Source organism: Geotrypetes seraphini, chromosome 13, assembly GCF_902459505.1.
Source record: "Geotrypetes seraphini chromosome 13, aGeoSer1.1, whole genome shotgun sequence".
Classification (NCBI taxonomy): Eukaryota; Metazoa; Chordata; class Amphibia; order Gymnophiona; family Dermophiidae; genus Geotrypetes; species Geotrypetes seraphini.
The window spans coordinates 7,529,194-7,549,302 of record NC_047096.1 but is presented as its reverse complement, the minus strand read 5'-3'; the positions used below and the strand labels follow the sequence as shown (position 1 = coordinate 7,549,302).

Genomic DNA, 20,109 nt, shown 5'->3' with positions numbered 1-20,109 from the left:
TACTCGGTGAGGTGTTCCTAGTGTTGGTGGTGGTGGTAGCATGTCAGTGTGTTGAGAGGAAGAGGTAGTCTGGGAAATTCTGCTGAGCTAACTCTGGGCCCATTTCCACCCCCAGTTAGTCCACTCCACTCAACTGGTTCACACACTGAGTGGGTCTTTGGGTGTTATTTCTGGGTAGTTGTTTTAGAATCTCTTCCAGTGGTTTGTCAGTATCTCCTTCTGGTCCAAGGAAGGAAACTTTGTCAACCTTAGCATTGACCTTCAGAATATGTTTGTAACAGCGCTGCTTGTGTGGCATTAGGCTATGTAGTGATCGAAAGAAAAAAACAGACCTTTGCACATTTTTGCACTATATGGTGGGTGTATGAGGAGATTCATTTCCTGCACAGTTAAGTCCATTTTTTCTACTGAATAATAGTATAGGTACAATGAAAGTAAATAGCAAAAATGTTTGAGTAGATAATTAAGGAAATCTTTTTCATATTGCTTGCTTATGGACTGGGAAAAAAGACTGTTCAAGCAAATGTCTCCAGAACTGCTTTAATGGAAAAAATGTGATTATTTTTTTTTTAAGTACTTTGTGAAATTTATTGTTGTTGTGAAATTTATTGTTATACTTTGTTTAAACTTAAAAAGCGGTGTCATTAACAGTTAATCTAATCGAAAAATCGATTCAACAGGGTGAATCGGATCGAATGAAATATTTTTCTCTGAATCGGGCAGCACTATTGGCTACCATGAGAATGGGCTACTGGGCATGATGGACCATTGGTGTGACCCAGTTAGGCTATTCTTATGTTATGTTCTCATCTGTAGGGGCCTTTGTTTTCACTTCTTATTTTAATGTATTTTTTTTCCTGGGAACTTATCAGTGTTTTTTTATAATGGGAACAAAAATGGAAGAGAATTAATGTGTGTGGAATGGGGGGGGGGGGTAACTAATTTCTTCAGCTAAATAATTCAATCCACTTCAAACAGACATAGGAGAACTCACGCACCATTCACACACCCTCCAACCAAAAACGTCAAAAGAAAAAAACTGTTCGACAACCTCCTAGCCATTCGAGCTGCAACACTTGACCCCCAACTCTACAACCTATTGACCTCGACCACAAACTACAAAACCTTAAAAAAAGAAATAAAAACCCTTCTATTAAAAAAACACATAAAACCAAACTAACATAATCAGAACTGTCCCAAGCATCACCTGCAACTACTCCATATGTACTTCTGATGTCATGACAATTCAGACATAATTTATGTTATGTTATGTTTGGAATAATGGTTACATAAATGAGGTTCAATAAAAGAAAATTTTCTGTGGGAGCATTTGTTGGAACTTCTGTTATGCTGATTTCTTCTATCTGTGGGCTTTCTTTAGCTAACCTACTTATCTGGGGCTTTCCACTTCTGCAGCTGCCCTTTTCACGGTCCACTTTGCGCTTGCACTCTCTGGGGAGGGGGGGTTGGGTCTGGGCTTGGTGGGGTAGGTGTGTCTGGTAGTTTTGTCTGGGTGGTGGCTGGGTGTTTCTTGGGTGCTTGTTGTGCGGATTGGTGTGTCTGGTGAGCGGTCTGGGTGTTGTTGCTTGTGGGGGTTTTTTTTCATTATAAAATATGGCTGAGGGTCTAGTCCGGCTTATTATTCTTGTGGGTTCTGGGGTGGGATTTGTTTGCTTGCCCCAAGTTTTGGCCTTTTGTTGTGTATTGCTATGCCTCTCATTGGCAATTTTCTCTTGGGAGAGGCTTGTTCATGCTTGTTGTTGCTGTTACTCTCATTCTGTGTTCTTTTTGATAATGTATAAGTTTCTGTACAGACCATGGTTGCTTGTCTGGACCTTTTGCCATTCTCAATAAAAATACTTTGGGAAAAAAAAAAAAAAAAAAAAAAGAAAATTTTCACTGCCTGTTTCTATTCTGACCATTTATTCCATTTCATGGTTATTGCAAAAAAAAAAAAAAAAAAAATTTTACATGAGGGGGGGGGGGGGGTGTCAAAAAATGATGGGCCCCGGGTGCCACATACCCTAGGTACGCCACTGATAGGCGGTATATAAAATCCTAATAAACTTGAAACTTGAAGACACCAGCTGATTTCTTTTTCGTAGAGCTGATGGGCCGCCGCGAGTGCGGACTGCTGGGCGCGATGGACCTCTGGTCTGACCCAGCGGAGGCAACTCTTATGTTCTTAAACCAATATTGATGTCTTGAAAAACAAAACACTAACTATAAGCCTAATCTAAGGCTATTCCCAACCTGGTTATAGACAATTTTCATAAGGAGGAAAAGACTTCAAGTACCCACAGAAGCTGAGCTGTGAGGCTGTCATGCTCAGTCTCCTCGTTCGTGGGCTATCATTAGTCCTTTAGGTATATATATATATATATCTTCTGAGAGAATTCAAGTGTACATTTATAATTCAATAAACTTATCTTGACTGAATTGGGTAACGCATGCTGTGCTCTACGGAGTTTCCCCGTTTCACTTACGTGCTTCTTCAGGAGTTGACCACCCGAATACAATCTCTGTAGGCAAGGGAAGGACATTTCTTACCACCTCTGCTCTATAGCGTGGCTGCATTGCCCAAGTCAGTCAAGATAACTTTATTGAATATTGAGTTATTAGTGAATTATAAATGTACACTTGAATTCTTTCAGAAGATGTTTACCTAAAGGAGGTGAATTTAAAGACGGAACAAGATGATTAGAAAAACAAAATCACAAAGCAACAAAGGTAAGACAAATGATTTATTTTCATTGTACTAATTAAAACATGTCGGTTCTGAGAATTTACTTCTGCTGTCTATATTTGCCACCGTACGAGTATAAAAAGAAATGTGAGAGGCGACACTTTATGCGATCAAAAAAATTTAATTGCGATTAATTAATGTGCATCCCTAGAATATAGAAATCATATTAAAGCACTTTACTTGAGATATCCAGACCCACTGCTTAAGCCAAGTGCTTTAACGTGATTAACGTTTGTTTGCTAAGATTGCTCAACCCTGAAAGTCTCCTACCAAAATGTTTCCTGTCTCAGGGGACGAACGGGATCACCTTCCATCATTGGGGACTGTTTGACGGGCACGCTGGACCAGGAGCTGCCATCATGGTATCTAAACTTTTACATCTTCATATCTGCGACCAGCTGAGGGACATTGTCCATATCCTCCAGGATCGTTCTGCCACGGTTCCCATATGCCTTATCGGCGCTGTAAAGCCAGCTTCAGGATCTCCCTCAGAAGAAGATGTCAAACCCCCCAGTGAATCCATAATGCGATTCCACCTAGAAAAAGAAGTGTCTCACCAAAATCTGATTATGGGCGCCATTGAGAATGCGTTCAAAGAGATGGTAGGTGCAAAGAGAGATTACAAAATGGTGTGTCAACATGGCCAACTTGAATGCCCGCTCTATTGAAATGTTTCCTTTGCCCTACACCTCATCTGCAACCGAGTACAGCTGTTTTTATGACTTTTTGTTTTTAATGCATGGTTTATTATACATACATATTTTGGGGTATTCCTGCAATTTTGTTTTTATCAAGTTTCAAGTTTTAGTGAATTTGATAAATCGCTTATTACATACTAAGCGAGTAACATTTAAGAATATATGGTGTACAACCTTAAAAGGGGGGTAAGAAAACACAAACTGACAATACAGACGAACTTGGATACATAAGGAAAGGGCAAAGGTGGGCAAAAAGTTACAAAATTGCTGTTTTTCTAGAGAAAAGAGAGCAAAAGCCGAGTAAAGGAAAAAACATTAGGATTGGGATAAAATGGATAAAAAGAGTTATTTTAAAGATTAAAAGAAGCTTTGAAAAGAAAAGTTTTTACGTTGGTTTTAAATAAATTAAGATCTTTAACTTCTCTGATGTATAAGGGGAGAGTATTCCAGGTAAGAGGGGCCATAACTGAAAACATGTCATGACGTCTGGTTCCAATGATTTTCAAAGAAGGAACCATAAGCAGCCCTTGTGTTGTAGACCGCAGGGAACGAGTCGAGTTATATGGAACTAGTAACCGGTCTATGAATTGTGGTTCATTAGTGGATAATGTTTTAAATACTAAGAGTAATATTTTGTATGTTATTTGTTGATTAATGGGAAGCCATCATTTCCTGCTATCATCCAAGTAACGGTGTATTTTGTTTTTTGTTCCACCGTATCTCACATCCTTTGCGTTGTGGATTTTGTATTTTCTCTCTGTTGACATGTCTTCTTCCCCTCTCCCACCTCCACACCTTTAAGATAAGAATGATACTCTTTTACAGTTGCATTCTCTGTGGACCTGGGTGTGGATAATATCCAGTAACACTGGTTCTTCACCAACAGGACCGAAATGCCTTCAGAACGTTAAGAGGGGCTCTCTGAGGTCTAAGCTTTGAGACGAGCTCTTTAATGAACTGTAAGGAACTTAGAGAGTCAACAGTAGTGGCAGATCAAGAACCTGGCCCATAACAGCTGTAAAGTCTTGTTTTGAGAACTGTATTTTTTTGGACATTATCGGGTCTGGTGCATCAAAGTGATCGTGCCTCCTGTGTCACTAAAGTAGGCTATTAGTACCAGTTTCTTTATTCATGCCATTTGTTCACCATCCCTTTTCATAAGAGATAACTATACTTAGGCCGAGATTCTTAAAAAAAAAAAAAAAACTGCATTAAAAAACGACGGCATGGTATCGCAGCCGTTCCGGTAGCGAATTAAAAAAAAGCGAACATCTCTCCTGCTGTTGCTGTGTTTTTGTTTTTGCGTTGTTTTTTTTTTTCTGCGCCCTGGGCCCATCGCTGGTTTACAAATCGGTTAAGTTCTAAGCGGTTTACAAAGAAATTTACATTAAATATACAATAAAGGATACAATAAAATAAGATGAATTAAATAAAGAATGGGTACTGGTTTTTTTTCTGCGCCCTGGGCCCATCGCTGGTTTACAAATCCGTTAAGTTCTAAGCGGTTTACAAAGAAATTTACATTAAATATACAATAAAGGATACAATAAAATAAGATGAATTAAATAAAGAATGGGTACTGGTTTTTTTTCTGCGCCCTGGGCCCATCGCTGGTTTACAAATCCGTTAAGTTCTAAGCGGTTTACAAAGAAATTTACATTAAATATACAATAAAGGATACAATAAAATAAGATGAATTAAATAAAGAATGGGTACCTTACCCATTCTTTATTTAATTCATCTTATTTTATTGTATCCTTTATTGTATATTTAATGTAAATTTCTTTGTAAACCGCTTAGAACTTAGCGGATTTGTAAACCAGCGATGGGCCCAGGGCGCAGAAAAAAAAAACAACGCAAAAACAAAAACACAGCAACAGCAGGAGAGATGTTCAATCTCTCCCGCTGCCAACCAACACTACCCTCCCCCTTGCAGCGGGAGAGATGCCCACTCTCTCCCGCTGCCAAGCGAACCCCCTCTCCCACTCCCCCAGCAGCGCAAGAGACGCCCATTCTCTCCCGCTGCATCACAACACCCCCTCCTGCCTCAAGACAAAGTTAGACAAGTTCCTGCTGAATAGGACCGTGCGCTGGTAGGGCTAGTCTCAGTTAGGGCGCTGGTCTTTGACCAGAGGGCCGCCGCGTGAGCGGACTGCTGGGCACGATGGACCACTGGTCTGACCCAGCAGCGGCCATTCTTATGTTCTTATGACCCCTCTCCCCTGTACTTTTAATTAGGTGGCGTTAAGAGGCATAATGCAACTAAGGAAGCGCGATTCCTGCACTGTTTTTTAGGCACCTTGAAAATCAGTGAAAAACGGCGTTTAAACAGCATTTTTCACTGAACTTAAGTGCCTACTGCTACCTAATACACAGCACCATTTAGAGAATCCAGGCCTAAGTGCTCCTGCAGTAGTTTAGTTAGTTTTTGGTTTGTTTTTTTTTAATGATTGCACATTAGGCTCAAGACCAGAAATAGCGTGTAGGAAAGACCCATGTAAGGGTGTGCCAGGCCTGTTTCTTAATGTGTTAATTAAGTTTTGCATGCAATAATTTTTTGAAGGTGCATAAATGAACCCAGTACAAAGTAACACATGCACAGTCCCTGCTGGCTGTCACAGAGAATCCAGAGTAGATAGGCAGAGGGCGCTGATCTATCTCTTGCCTGCTTGATCTAATCTAATCTAATCTAATCCTTAGGTTTGTATACCGCATCATCTCCATGTTCGTAGAGCTCGACACGGTTTACAGTAGGAGAAATAGGAAGGAACTACAACAGAGGGTTAGAGGTAGAAGTGTGAAGAAAATTTAGAGGACTTGGGATGCCAAGATATAAGAGTTTCCTTGATTCCTAAGTTGGAGGGAGACTTACATTTTTTGAGAAAAGCCAGGTTTTCAGATGTTTGCGGAAAACTTGGAGGGAGCTCAAGTTCTGAAGAGGGGAGGTAAAGTTGTTCCAGAACTCAGTGATTTTGAAGTGAAGGGAGGTCCCTAGCAATTTTCTATACTGTTCTCCCAGGGGAGCTCACAACAATTTACGTGAATTTATTCAGGTACTTAAGCATTTTACCCTGTCTGTCCTGGCAGGTCCACAATCTATCTAATGTACCTGGGGCAATGGGGGGATTAAGTGACTTGCCCAGGGTCACAAGGAGCAGCGTGGGTTTGAACCCACAACCCCAGAGTGCTGAGGCTGTAACTTTAACCACTGCGCCACACTAGAAATCAAAATGTAGCAAAAGTGATCCAAGTGTAGGACATTCCAGCCATTGTGACATCACTGAGGAGGTTGGCTCTTATTGGTGGAATGAGGCATTATGATGTCACAATACCAACTCTGCTTATTAAAGGCTGAAGCTTTTCACACTGTTTATTTATTCAATTTTCTATACTGTTCTCCCAGGGGAGCTCAGAATGGTTTACATGAATTTATTCAGGTACTTAGGCGTTTTTTCCCTGTCTGCCTTGGCGGGCTCACAATCTATCTATTCTACTTGGGGCAATTGGGGGGATTAAGTGACTTGTCCAGGGTCACAGTGCGCCACACTCTGCCCATCTGTTTCTTCCCATGTTGCACATTCCCACGGCCATATATGGGATGGGTACTTGCCAGTTTTTCTGGAGTGTACGCTAGTTAAAATCTTCTTCGAGCATGGTTGTCCAAAAAGGATTCACAGTTTGGTGTTCTTTGCATTTTGCAATCTTTAGGATGAACAGATAGACCAAGAGAGACTGGCATACAGTATTTTGGGAGGTTGCTGCACTCTGGTTGTAGTTTATGTAATGGGAAAACTCTACGTGGCCAACGCAGGTGACAGTAGGTAAGTCAACTGTATTGGTTCTTCCAGTAGTATTTCTCTAAATACCATATTCCCCAGAATGGAATTCAGACATCTATTCCAAAAAAGGGCCAGAGCAGATCGCCAAAGACAGTGGCATAGTAAGAGGAGTGGGCACCATCTTGGACACCATCTTGGGGCGGTGGGCACCATCTTGGACACCATCTTGGGGGCAGGCACCTTCTTGGGGTGCACCATCTTGGAGGCACCTTCTTGGGCACACCATCTTGGGGGGCAGGCACCATCTTGGGAGGTGGGCACCATCTTGGGGCGAGCACCATCTTGGGCGGTGGGCAGCATCTGGGTGAGGGCTCAGACACCCGTCCTCCTCTCTTCCCCCTGCTCCTTCCCTGCCTCCCCACTGCCACGCGTAAATGCCGCTTCCCTTCCTTCGTACCTCTGTAATGTTCCTGTGCGCAAGCAGCAACCCCCAACCTGCTGTCGCACCAGTGTCGGCTGTTCCTCTGACATCACTTCCTGGCCCCGCCCCTAGGAAGTAATGTCAGAGGAAGAGCTGACGCTGGTGCGACAACAGCTTGGGGGTTGCTGCTCATGCCAGGAATGTTAGAGGTGGGGGGGGGGAAGGGAAGCAGCACGCACTTGGCAGGAGAGGGTGAGAAAAGAGCACGTGGAGGTGTGTGGGGGGGGCAGAGAAGAGGGCAGGGAGAGGTGCCATCGCCCCGGGTACCTCACACTCGCTAGGCCACTTCCCAATGGTCTCGCCCTTTGCCATGGCTATAAGAGAAGGTCAGACCCCCCTGGTGAGTTATGTGTACCATATTTATTTCTAACCTTATCAATCCATGTCTTATCATTCCAGGGCTATTATCATTCGCAATGGGGAAATCATCCCAATGTCCAGGGAATTTACTCCAGAAACAGAGAGGCAGAGGCTTCAGTTCTTAGTAAGAACGAATTTTATTCTACTGTGGATCTGTTCTGATCAGTCAACCCTAGCACACATCACAATGCATCACCATCTCTTTGGTGCAACTTGTTGGGGCATTTATTTGCCCTGGTCATAGCAGACCAATGAATTATATATGAAGCCCTTTAGAGTTGGGCTCCTGGACACCACAGGCTTCATGAGTTGAACAGTTCACATAGATTTCCTAAATCAAAAGAGCTTTAGCTTACATCCCAGTTGAAGGGAATACAGACAAATATCTCAAATAGAAAAAGGGAGGGGTCTTAGGCATCTGAGCCAATCAGGGCCATAGGCCCCTCCTTGGTGCATCCCAGAATGCACTGGGAAGGGACAGACCCACCATTTTGCAGTGGCAGGCCTGCGAGCAGGAGGGAGTGGGCATCCCTCTTGCTGAATCAACAAAATAAGGAAAACAAATTTGTTCAATAAAACTGATATATCCAATGATAGAGAACAAACTTATATCAAGTATATTTAATTACCAAACCTCAAACATCCAAGGTATTACTTATTTGTTATTTTTGTACCCTTGCTGGATTTGTCGGTACTTGGAGGGTCTCAGAAAAAATAGTTAATGTCTTATTAAAGAAATGACAATTTTGCAGGAGGTAAAACTCTTTATAGTTGATAAATCTTTCCTTTTGGCTAAGTCTTAATAATAATATTGTCATTTATAGCTAAAGAGACAAATGATGAAGAAACTGTTTTATTTTACTTTTGTGATTATGATAAACATACCGAGGGCCTCAAAATAGTACCTGGCGGGCCGCGCGTTTGAGACCACTGGTCTAGATGGAGATAGTGGTTGGAGACAGAGCTCGGCCTTCCAAATATGAACAATGGACATTGACCTTTAACATAATAAACAATAAAACAAGCAACATTGTAGTTTTTAGTAAAAGTTTAGCGTTGGGTTACTTTTGTTAGCGTTCCGATATCGTACCCTTCTAGTGTAGTCATTATACACACGGTTAATAACTTGTGTGAGTCTTGATACTGCTTTTACTTGTTTGTTTTTCCCTTTAGGGTTTTCTGAAGCCTGAGTTGCTTGGCAATGATTTCACACATCTAGAATTTCCCCGGAGGATTCAGCACAAGGAACTGGGCAAGAGGATGCTCTACAGGGATCAAAACATGACAGGCTGGTAAAGCGAAACTTTCTGCCCTGCGCAAGAGCCACTCCAGGGTCCGGAGGAATGAGGAGTTTCACGATGCTTTCCTTGGGGCTCAGGGAAAAAATTTTCAATTTGATTTGGTCTATTGAGTTGATTTTTCGATTCAATTGGGCTTTTTTTTCCCCAAACATCCTAGCAGGTTTATTTTGTAGCCTTCCCACCCCTTTGCCCTCTCCAGCCCCATCTTGGCACTGTGGTGTAAGCAAAATAAACAAAAAAGACTTTTCCTCTCTGTTAGGTCCTAGCTCACGCTCACTGTCTAACGCCAACTCTGGCAGGACACACTTTTCAAATCTGACATATTGTAATCACAAATTAGAAAATAAAACTATTTTTTTCTACCTTCCACTGCCATATCCAACTATCTCTCTTAATCTCTCTCTCTCTCTCCCTCCCTCCCTCCCTTGTGCCTTGGGTCAAACCTCTTTGTTCCCCTCCATGCAGCATCTCTCCTTTCCTCTCCTCCATTATCATGTGCAACATTTCTGTCTCTCTCCCCATGCACCATCTCTCCCTGCCCTCCACCCCATCACCAACATTTCTCCTGCTCTCTCTTCTCCCATGCATGTCTCCCTCCCTTCCATCATATACAGGATTTCTCCCTCTCACCCCTTTCTAACTCTTTGTTTCATCTCCCTTCCTCTCCTCAATCCCAACAATTCTTCCTCTCTCCCCCCATGTGCAGCATATTTCCTCCCCTCCCACTCAACTCCCTGTGCAGCAGCTTTCCATCCCTCCCTCCCATCCTCCTGTGCAATAGTTTTCCATCCCTCCCGTCCATCCTCCTGTGCAATAGTTTTCCATCCCTCCCTCCCATCCCCCTGTGCAGCAGCACCCCACGGACCCTCCCATCGTGAGACCTGACATACCTCTGGCCCTCCCAAAGCAGCAGCAGCATGGCGGTGGTCGGCCTTCAAGAGGCAGCACTGTGAACAGGCTGATTGTGGCCTGCCCTGCCAGGGATTCCTCATGCTGTGTCATGAGTGATGTCACTGATAGTGCAGCAGAGGGAAGGCCCCAGCGGTGCAAGCCATGAGCATCCTGTTCATGAGCTGCCTTTGCTGACCAGCTGCTACCACCGCCGCTGCTGCTGTTTTAGGATGCCCGGAGGTATGTCCAATTTTTTCGGACAACAAATTGATTGGAATCGATTCACCGCAGTGAATTGGTGAATTGATTTGAATCGGCGAATCGGACAGCACTATTGGACACACAGGGCTAGATGAAATGAAGTGCGCCCAGAGTTAAGTACCAGGATGGTCTGCACTGAGCTAGTATGGTGAAACTCTGGCCCTGATTCTACTATATAAAAAATGCCTGCCGTTAGGCACCTAACTTAATTTTTTTAATTGGTTCAGTCATCGCTGATAACTGAATAGTGCCATTAAAAATACAATAAAAAATTTTTTAAAAAAAATATTCAGGTAGGTGCCATGTAGGCATCTACATCGAGGTACCTACCCAAAACCTAGGCATGGTTGGCGGTAGAGTTTGGGCATGGATTGAGTTAGGCACCGGTATTTTAGGCCAAGAAAACCTTGGTATTTGGATGCCATTTGTAGAATCAGGTCCTCGGCGCAGAACACCGTTTACAGAATACTAGCTTGGTGCTTAGTTCATACCTAAATGAAAATTGTATTTCTCCCCTCTTTTCCATGTGTGTTTTTGTCATTGTTCACGTCTTAGTCATGTCACCCTGATTTTATATTCTTCTTCTTTTGAACACCGCTTAGACAATTTTTTAAGCCGTTTATCAAAATTTTTAATAACCTTGAGAAGGTAGCGGAATCACTCAGAGCAGTCCTGTTATATTGGCGTCGGGTGCCCTTTCTCTTTCAGTAATGAGCGCTTTGCATCCTACCAGGGCGTACAAAACAATCCAGGAGGATGACCTGAAATTCCCACTGATCTATGGAGAAGGAAAAAAGGTATATTGGTGCAAATCGAATCGTGTGTCTGGCTCTAGATACAAAGATACTTAGGCCAAGTCCTAGCTCTTTGTATTTAAGTGAATTCCTGTAGACTTAACAGTAGCGGCAGGTGTGTTAACCTAACCTGTTACATAGAAATACAGGAACATAGAAAAATGATGGCCCATCCAGTCTGCCCACCCACATCAACTACAGGGCACACCGACAAATCCACGCACAACAATTGCGCGCACGGACAACTGCATGCATGACAATTACACCCCGTGAAAAGCGCACACCAATCTGAATCTGCCATAAGTGGATATCTGGAAGGCCCTGATTTGCTCTGATTCCTCAGGCCCTGTCCCTTGGGAGGAGGCGCCTCAAACCCCCTCCCCCGGGACGGGACCTGAGGAGTCTGAGCAAATCAGGGCCTTCCAGATAGTCACGTTTGTAAAGGGTTCCCATAATCATAATCTAAACCTTACCCTAACACTAGATACCAAGTGAAACTGTAGTGGGGGGGGGGGGGAGTCCTCCCCACCCCCCTCAAAAAAGAGGGTTACTTTGTAACCCTTAAAAAGACAAAATAGTATCCACTGTGGATTGTGATCAGGAAGCGCAATTGTCAGAGTGCATTTGACGGGTCACCTCCCATTCAGTGCGCGCAATTGTGCGCGCATTTGACGGGTCACCCAACTACAGTGGTGGCCTGGTTAACAGTTCTGATGACTGATATCCCATGGTCGGAAAGTGTAACGTTAGCTGCTGTGTTTCGGCCTCAGTGAACTCTGTTCTCAGCCTCTCTCATGCCCCACACCTTGTGCTGGTCAGCACCTTGGACCCGTTACTGCATTTAGATGCTTCTGACAGGATTAAGTAACTTGAAATTAAGTCCAAATAAATTTTCACAGTACAGGACAGCGAGGGAGGCCTTTCTTCCTGGCTCTTATGGCATGTTTAAAAGCCATTTCTTTAGAAAATATTCTGGCCTTTGCTTGATCTTGTTTGTCCTTCTTTTTTTGACTCCAGTAGTTCTCATTTATTTATTCCGTACTAATCAAATGTCCAGAAATCCAAATTCTCCCATTATCTGTACTAACTTGGGTCCCAAAGTGGACGGGTGAGAGACTGGTTCCTATTTTCCTTCAATTGACTTTTCTTTCTTGCTTTTGTCCTGAGGAAATTTGTGACTAAAAAACCAAGAACTTTCAAGTGGGAAAATTTCAAAGTTCTTTTTATAGTAAGAATAAGCATAAAATGCCTATAAGTGAGATGGGAGAAGTGGTGATCACAGAAGCCAGTGACTGGTGGAACCCATCATGTTAGCCACTGAATAAAGGCTCGGGACTGGTATGGTGGCTAACAGACTTAAAAACATAAGAGGAGCCATGCCAGGGGAGTCCAAGTCCATCAAGCCCAGCACTGTGTCTCCAACAGTGGCTAATCTGAGACACAAGTACTTTTCAGATCCCAAAAAGTAGATCTACTTCCCATAGTTTATCTCCAGGAATGAATGATGGCTCTCCCAAGTCTTCCTGGCTAATAGGTTTTATGGGAACTTGTCCAACCTTCTTTTCAATCTGGCTACGCTGGTCACCTTGACCATATCCTAGCCTGTTGGTTCCTGGATGTGGCCAAGATCACTGGCGGAAAGGGATGGAGGGGGAGGGTAACTTCCTTAGGCCTTCTCATGTCACTTTCTCCTATCCTTTGCCTCCCCCCACCCAATCCACGGCAGAATTTTTCTAGTAATATACTGTGAACGTATCGCATTGCTTCATTAAACAGCACGCTAAGAGAGGACCTTTATAGTCACAAGGTGCCCTCGGGATATGTCCCGAGTCTGTAGGGATTGGACTCTTAAGATCATTTCTTTTCCCTATTGGCAGGCAAGGGTCATGGCAACCATTGGAGTTACTCGTGGTCTCGGAGATCATGACCTCAAGGTGTACAACTCTTCCATCCGCATTAAACCCTTCCTCTCCTGCTTTCCTGAAGTAAGTATTCTCCTAGACTTGATCCTGAAGTTGCAGGCCCTTCAAGATGCTTTACCTGAATGCAGTCATCATGGTACCGAGTATTAGCCAAAACCACTTTGCATATGGGGGAGGGGAGGGGAAGGGTTTGGGACTTGTATACCGCCTTTTTATACACTCAAAGCGATTTACATACAGGTACTTCAAGCATTTTCCCTATCTGTCCTGGTAGGCTCACACTCTATTTAATGTAACTGGGGCAATGAGGGATTAAGGGTTCCTTTTACTAAGGTGCGCTAGCGGTTTTAGTGCGCGCTAAACGCTAACGCCTCCATAGAGCTTGCGTATTTTTCATTTAGCGCGTGGTTTCCTGCGCTAATCTTTAGTGCACGCTAAAAACCCTAGCGCACCTTAGTAAAAGGAGTCATAAATGACTTGCCTAGGGTCACAAGGAGCAGCATGGGCTTTGAACCCAGGGCGCTGAGACTGTAGCTCTAACCACTGCACCATAACTTCAGTCTTCAAGTGCTCATTACAGTAGTCCATAGATGTGAAATTATTTTTGTTCACAAATATTTTATTGAAATTTAAATAGATCATTAGAAAACTATAATAATAACACAATTCAATCTAAGAAGATAAATCAAGACTCAGGGTTTGACATAACACAGTGAGAAAAAATCTTTTTAAATGTCCTCACATTGCCACACTTGATTGCATAAATGTTCTCATATTTACTATACACACATATCATATTCCACCATAAATTATATTCCAATTTAGAGAAATCCTTCCAATTAGATAAAATTATTTTTATTGCTATCATTAATAAAATCTTAAGTAACTTTTTTTTAAATAGATGTTTAATGTAGACTTAGGGCCATATTCTCCCAAAATAATTGAATTTGGGGGAATGGCAATTTGAGTTTGGCAGTGACTGGTCTAGATTTATCCAGCTGGTCTCTCACTATCTGAATTTGCTCGGTCTTAATTCAGGCTGCTTTCCCCATATCAATTTAAGATGCACTGAAATATCGGGATGATGTCACCTGAGGATCGGTGAGTTTTCTCACAAGGGATGTACAACTGTGACCTCTTTCCTCTTCCAGGTCAGAGTTTATGATCTCATGCAGTACGAGCACCATCCTGATGATGTGATGGTTATGGGCACTGATGGACTCTGGGATGTGGTTAATGATCAGGAAGTAGCAGACATTGTTAGCATCATCCTCTCAGATTATGAACCAAATCACCCAAGCAGGTACGTCCAGTTCAGAAGGAAAAACTGCCTCAAAATAAAATGCATTCAAAGGCGGAATCGTTAAGGGAACCAGGTATCTCATTGTACTGGCAATGCCTTACTGAACCTTTCATTGGATCTAATCTGGCCAGGTCACAGGCACCTGAAAGTCCTTTGATGACCCAAAATTGAAATTACCGTATATACTTGAATATAAGTTGATCCAAATATAAGTCGAGACCCCCCTTTCCCCCCTCCCCCAAAGGAGGAAAACTAGTTGACTCAAATATAAGACAGGGGTTTAAAATTCAATTGCCATACCCTGTCAGGATCTGTACCGTGTCCCCTCCCTCACGCCCTCCCCTGCCAAGCTCTTCATTCAGCCCCTCTCCCTGCCAGGCTCAGCAATCATCCCTTACGCCCTCCCTGTCCTATCAGGCTCGGTACCCAGCCCCCCTCACTCCCCGCCAGGCTTTGCACCCTGTACCCCTCTCTGATGGTCTAGTGGTAGGATGGGATAGGAAGGATGTCTCCCGTCCCAGTCGACTAACAATTTTTTGTAAACACCCCTCCACCACCTTTTTTCGCCGTTTTTAATCCCTGGTACAGTGGTGTATGGGGCAGGAGCAATCTTTCCACGCTCCTGCCCCATGCTGAGTCTCTCCCTCCCTGGATGTCTACCTTCAATCTGGCAGCCAGTGGCATACCTGACAGGGCCGAGCTTTTCATGCTCCCTTATAGCCCCGCGTCGCCCTCTGAATGGTTGCCGCCAGTTCTCATCCTATATTTTGGTCCCAAAATCTCATCCTATATTCAAGTATATAGGGTAATTGATAGGTATCAGTCAAGTAGCCAGTCAATAAATTAGCACAATTGTTTTTCATTTTTAATTGCACAATATGATGGGGGGGAGAGGGGAGGCTACGGTTTTGTTATTTCACATGGGTGGCAACATGCCCCTGTACTGAGTCCAAGCAGAATTCACCAGACATCGGTGGAACATGTTTTGCTAAATTCGGTCATGTAACTTTTGGTGCAGATTTACCAAAGTAGCCCAAGAGCTGGTCTCCAGGTCTAGAGGTGTCCTGAAGGAGAGAGGGTGGAGAATGGCCAATGATCAGTTGGGCTCAGGGGACGACATCAGTGTTTTTGTGATCCCCCTTGGTGGTCAGAGGAATGGCACGTGAGAGGATTCTCCAGCAGGAAGGCTCTTGACAAAGACGGGGAGGTAACTCTGCGCCTCTATATACAACAATGGATATTGTGAGCTGCTGGAAACTTTTCCTCTTGCATCCCCCCAAGCCCCTTCCCCGGATGTGCTTCAGCTACACACCAAATGGACCACTGCTTTGCAGATAGGAGCTGACTGAAAATATAACAAAGAACTGTGAAAAGCAAAGGGTCTATTTAAGAAAGTGAAAGCATCAACTGTTAGTGTTAAAATGCAGTTACTGTACTATTGACATCCTTGTATTGCGTTAATGAAAGTTTCAAAATGGGAGCCATTAATATCCTTTGGGCAACTTTATGGTTGCATAAATGCATTTGCAAGTTATAAAAAGACGACAACCCCAAAAGTACTTGAATACGCAGTCACTGCTGAGTGAAGGCAGCTTATAATGTTCACACTGCTTATCCAGAAGATAATTTTATTTTTTATATATCCCGTAACCAAAAAATGGCTCTAGGCGGTTTACAACAAATAATAACTAAGTGAAGAATACAATTTAAAAGAAAAATACAATTCTAAGCAATGTACAATAACTAGGAACTGATCCTACAGTGGAAAATATGATTTAAAAGAAAAGTATAATTTAAAAGAATGGTTCTAAGCGGTTAACAACAAATAAGAACCGATCGTACAGTAAAAATGCAATTTAACCCTTTCAGGACCAAGGGACATATTTGTCCCATAACTTTAAAATCCTATACATTTTGATTGGGATAGTCTACAGTTCTAAATTTGATATGTACGGATTCCATATGATACTGCCTTTATGTAAACAAACTGGTTCCGACATTCATTCATTAGCGTCGTTGCCAGATTGACGAGAAGATTCACTTGCCACACTGTCCATAAGCCAGTAGTGTGATTTTTTTAAATAAAAATAATGATATTTCACAAAAAAAAATCAATTTTTTGGCATCTGCAAGCCCTTTTTACCATAAAAATGTCGTCAAAACCACAAAAATTGGCCTACGATCCTTATGGTCCTGAAAGGGTTAAAAGGTGACACATTACATAAAAGAAGCATAGAATTTTAAAAAGAGAAAACCAGTTAGGATACCAATTTTCAAATAGCTGGGTCTTCAATAATTTTCTAAGATCAAGATAAGAAGATAATTTTACCGAACCAACCATTCAATTTAGCATCTTGAAAAGAGAGAGTATCAGTAAAGATGGAAGGGTGGGAGGAGTTGGGTTATCTTGAATATATCATCTGTGCAAGGTTCTCTTTAGAAAGCAGGTAAGGCTAAGCAAAGGATTTTAGTTCAGTCCATTGCACTGAGCGATTTCGTCCAAGGACTAGCCCGTTCAGTTGTTTCGTAAGCCATGGTATCCTTGTGACTCGGGTGCAATTGGCTAATCATCAGATGTTGTAAAGAGAAAGGTCATGACCTCTTTTTCCAGAAGGGTACTGCAAGGTTGGGGGGGTTATGGTTGAAGCGGCCTTATACTCCGCGGTCCCAAGTTCAATACCCTCACAGAAGATTCACCAGGAAGTAAAATCACTCACAAAGATCACTAACAGTGTTTGCATAAAGAATAGATATATTTGTGCAGAAAGCAAGATTCATAAAAGTTACAATTAAGCATTACAATTAATGAGAGATATAAGTTTTACAATTACAGAGACTGCTTCTATGCTCTTGTGAATGAGAGAATAGGTGCTGTGAGGACAGAGAGGTAGAGAGGAAAAGCGGGGTGGAGGGGGGGGGGGTGATGTTCCAAGCTTCAGGTTCCAGAGATAGAGCAAGAGAGGGGGTGTTGCAGAGAGGAGGCTTTTATAGCTTGGAATCTTATTCTGAATATAGAAACTATTGTATTTCCCAGTATCTTTCTGTTTATAATTTGTAAACTGTTTGACTGACCAGGAAGGTGAGTGAGGTGTGCTAGACTGGAGAAGAATAGACTGGAGTCAAATGTAATTTCCAGTAGGCTTCTGACAATATCTGTGCACTTGGACCCATCGGATCTCCTAAGCTGTCCATCTTAAGCACCAGACATTAACACATCTTCTTAACACCTCTTAGCTGTCTGTAGCACCTTTTTACTGCCAGGTCCTCTAATCATTGATTGAATTAAGGCTGTCTGCAATGACATTCCCTAAGGTCAAAACAAAAACCAACTGCAGATGTGTACAAGATGCAGGCAGAATTTATTGTGACAAATATAAATTTTTAAAAACCTTTTTCCCAAACAAGGGACCCGACACGGTCCGTGTTTCGGACAAACCTTCGTCAGGGGTCCTATTGAGTACAAATACAAACAAAAGTTTATTATTTAAATTATAAAAACAATATAAAATATCATATATATGGACAGAAGGATGTTGCAAAGCATGCAATCTCAAAACTGCATGCATGAAGATAAGTGAAAAACAAACATTTGTGATAGAAAACACAGGTATCTGCACAAAAACAAACAAACACATAGATGGCATAGGAAAGACATGCACAGATGGAACAAAAAGATGATCCAAAGAGCTAAGAAAGAAAGGGGATTAGATACGTACCAATATGCACTTATCTTCATGCATGCAGTTTTGAGATTGCATGCTTCTAGCACGACACAACATCCTTCTGTCCATATATATGATATTTTATATTGTTTTTATAATTTAAATAATAAACTTTTGTATTGTATTTGTACTCAATAGGACCCCTGACGAAGGTTTGTCCGAAACACAAGTTTATCAAGTTTATTATGCAATTTGATTAATCGCCTATTCTACATTCTAGGCGATATACAAACAATAATGAATAAATAAAAACTTGGGGTAATTATTACATAGACAAATAATATTACATAATTACAAAAACTTACAATCATGAAACACTAGGAAAACTATAATTAAAGGGTTACATTCTGTATCAAATTCTATATTTCAGGATTACAACAATAGGGAGGGAATAAAAGTACAAATAAGAAAATAAAAGGTTAAGAAGGAATGTAAAATTATTTATTAACTAAAAACGTCATTAAAAAGGAAACTTTTAAGCTTAGTCTTGAATTTAGCTAAGTTCTTTTCTTCTCTAATATAAATAGGAAGATTATTCCAAGATTGTGGGGCGGTCACTGAAAAAATAGTAAGCCGTCTAGTGTTAATAACTTTCAATGAGGGAATAGCCAATAGATGTTGATCCTGAGATCTCAGTGTTCTTGTAGTTATATAAGGAATTAACACTCTGAAAATAAAAGCTGGGGTTTGAGACATTATTGATTTGAACGTAAGCAAACATATTTTATATAAAATACGATGTGTCGGGTCCCTTGTTTGGTAAAAAGGTTTTTATAAATTTATATTTGTCCCAATAAATTCTGCCTGTATCTTGTACACATCTGCAGTTGGTTTTTGTTTGTTCCTGGTTGTTTTTTTCTGCAGACAAGGTTGGACCCCTCCTTCCTTTATGATTCCCTAAGGTCAGACATGAATGATATGATCTCCCATAGGCCTTTGCTGACATTGGTTAGGCTAAGCGAAAATGCCGATTGCTAGCAATGCTAGGGCTGACAGGTACAAACAGTGCTTCACGGACTTACCAAATAAATCTGTTGACAGGACTGCAGCTAAGTACAATTTTTGGAAAGAAATACAAATACTTATTAGATAATGTAGACGACAAGGAAAGATAGACAAACATAAGAGACAGAAAACATTATCCCTTTTACATTTCCGCACACAGTTCAAACCCCTCTTATTGACTTACACACGCATTCACTCGGCAGCTCTGTCTCTCTCACCTCCCTGGGAACTCTGTTCATGGGGGTAAGTCACTCTTATCTCTGCCCTTCTCTACTGCCAGTTCCAGACTCCGTCCCTGCTATCTTGCTGCACCATATGCCTGGAACAGACTGCCTGAGTCAGTGCATCAAACTCCATCTCTGGCAGTGTTCAAATCTAGGCTAAAAGCCATTTTTTTCAAGGCTGCTTTTAACTCCTAATTCTCATCACTTGTAAAGTACCCTTAGCTGTTTAATCATTCCCTCTGTGAGAAATTCCCTTTGTCTTTTTTGATTAGATTGTAAGCTCTTTCAAGCAGAATTGTCTCTTATTTGTTTAATGTACAGTGCTGTGTACATCTGTCAGCGCTATAGAAATGATAAGTAGTAGTAAGGGGTAAGTAACAATGATAAGTAAGGCCCAGATTCCCTAAATCTCTGTTGGCTGATTCTTGGCTGATTTTAAAACAGCGATTGATTCAGTAAGCGAATGAGTCAGGGCAGTCCCGACAGTAGTGACAGGAGAAGCAGCCTCCTGTCACTGCTGTCAGGACTTCTGCCGTTTTCCTTTTTCAGGTTTTTTTTAATGGCACAGATATTTTGCATGTATTACACACGCAAAATATCTTGCCAATTAAAAAAAAAAAAA

The 20,109-nt window shown here is 42.0% G+C and overlaps 1 protein-coding gene across 1 annotated transcript in view; it reads left to right on the top strand.

The window, feature by feature from the left end:
- PPM1J (protein phosphatase, Mg2+/Mn2+ dependent 1J) overlaps positions 1-16,404 on the top strand; it is a 33,199-nt gene extending 16,795 nt beyond the window's left edge. Inside the window, exons 3-10 of the mRNA XM_033917916.1 lie at positions 3,037-3,348; positions 7,153-7,265; positions 8,104-8,188; positions 9,238-9,356; positions 11,251-11,314; positions 13,189-13,296; positions 14,385-14,536; positions 15,555-16,404. Coding sequence (XP_033773807.1) covers positions 3,037-3,348; positions 7,153-7,265; positions 8,104-8,188; positions 9,238-9,356; positions 11,251-11,314; positions 13,189-13,296; positions 14,385-14,536; positions 15,555-15,702 — 1,101 coding nt within the window. The 3' untranslated portion in view covers positions 15,703-16,404. The remainder of the gene's footprint in view (positions 1-3,036; positions 3,349-7,152; positions 7,266-8,103; positions 8,189-9,237; positions 9,357-11,250; positions 11,315-13,188; positions 13,297-14,384; positions 14,537-15,554) is intronic.
- The last annotated feature ends 3,705 nt before the right edge of the window (positions 16,405-20,109 follow it).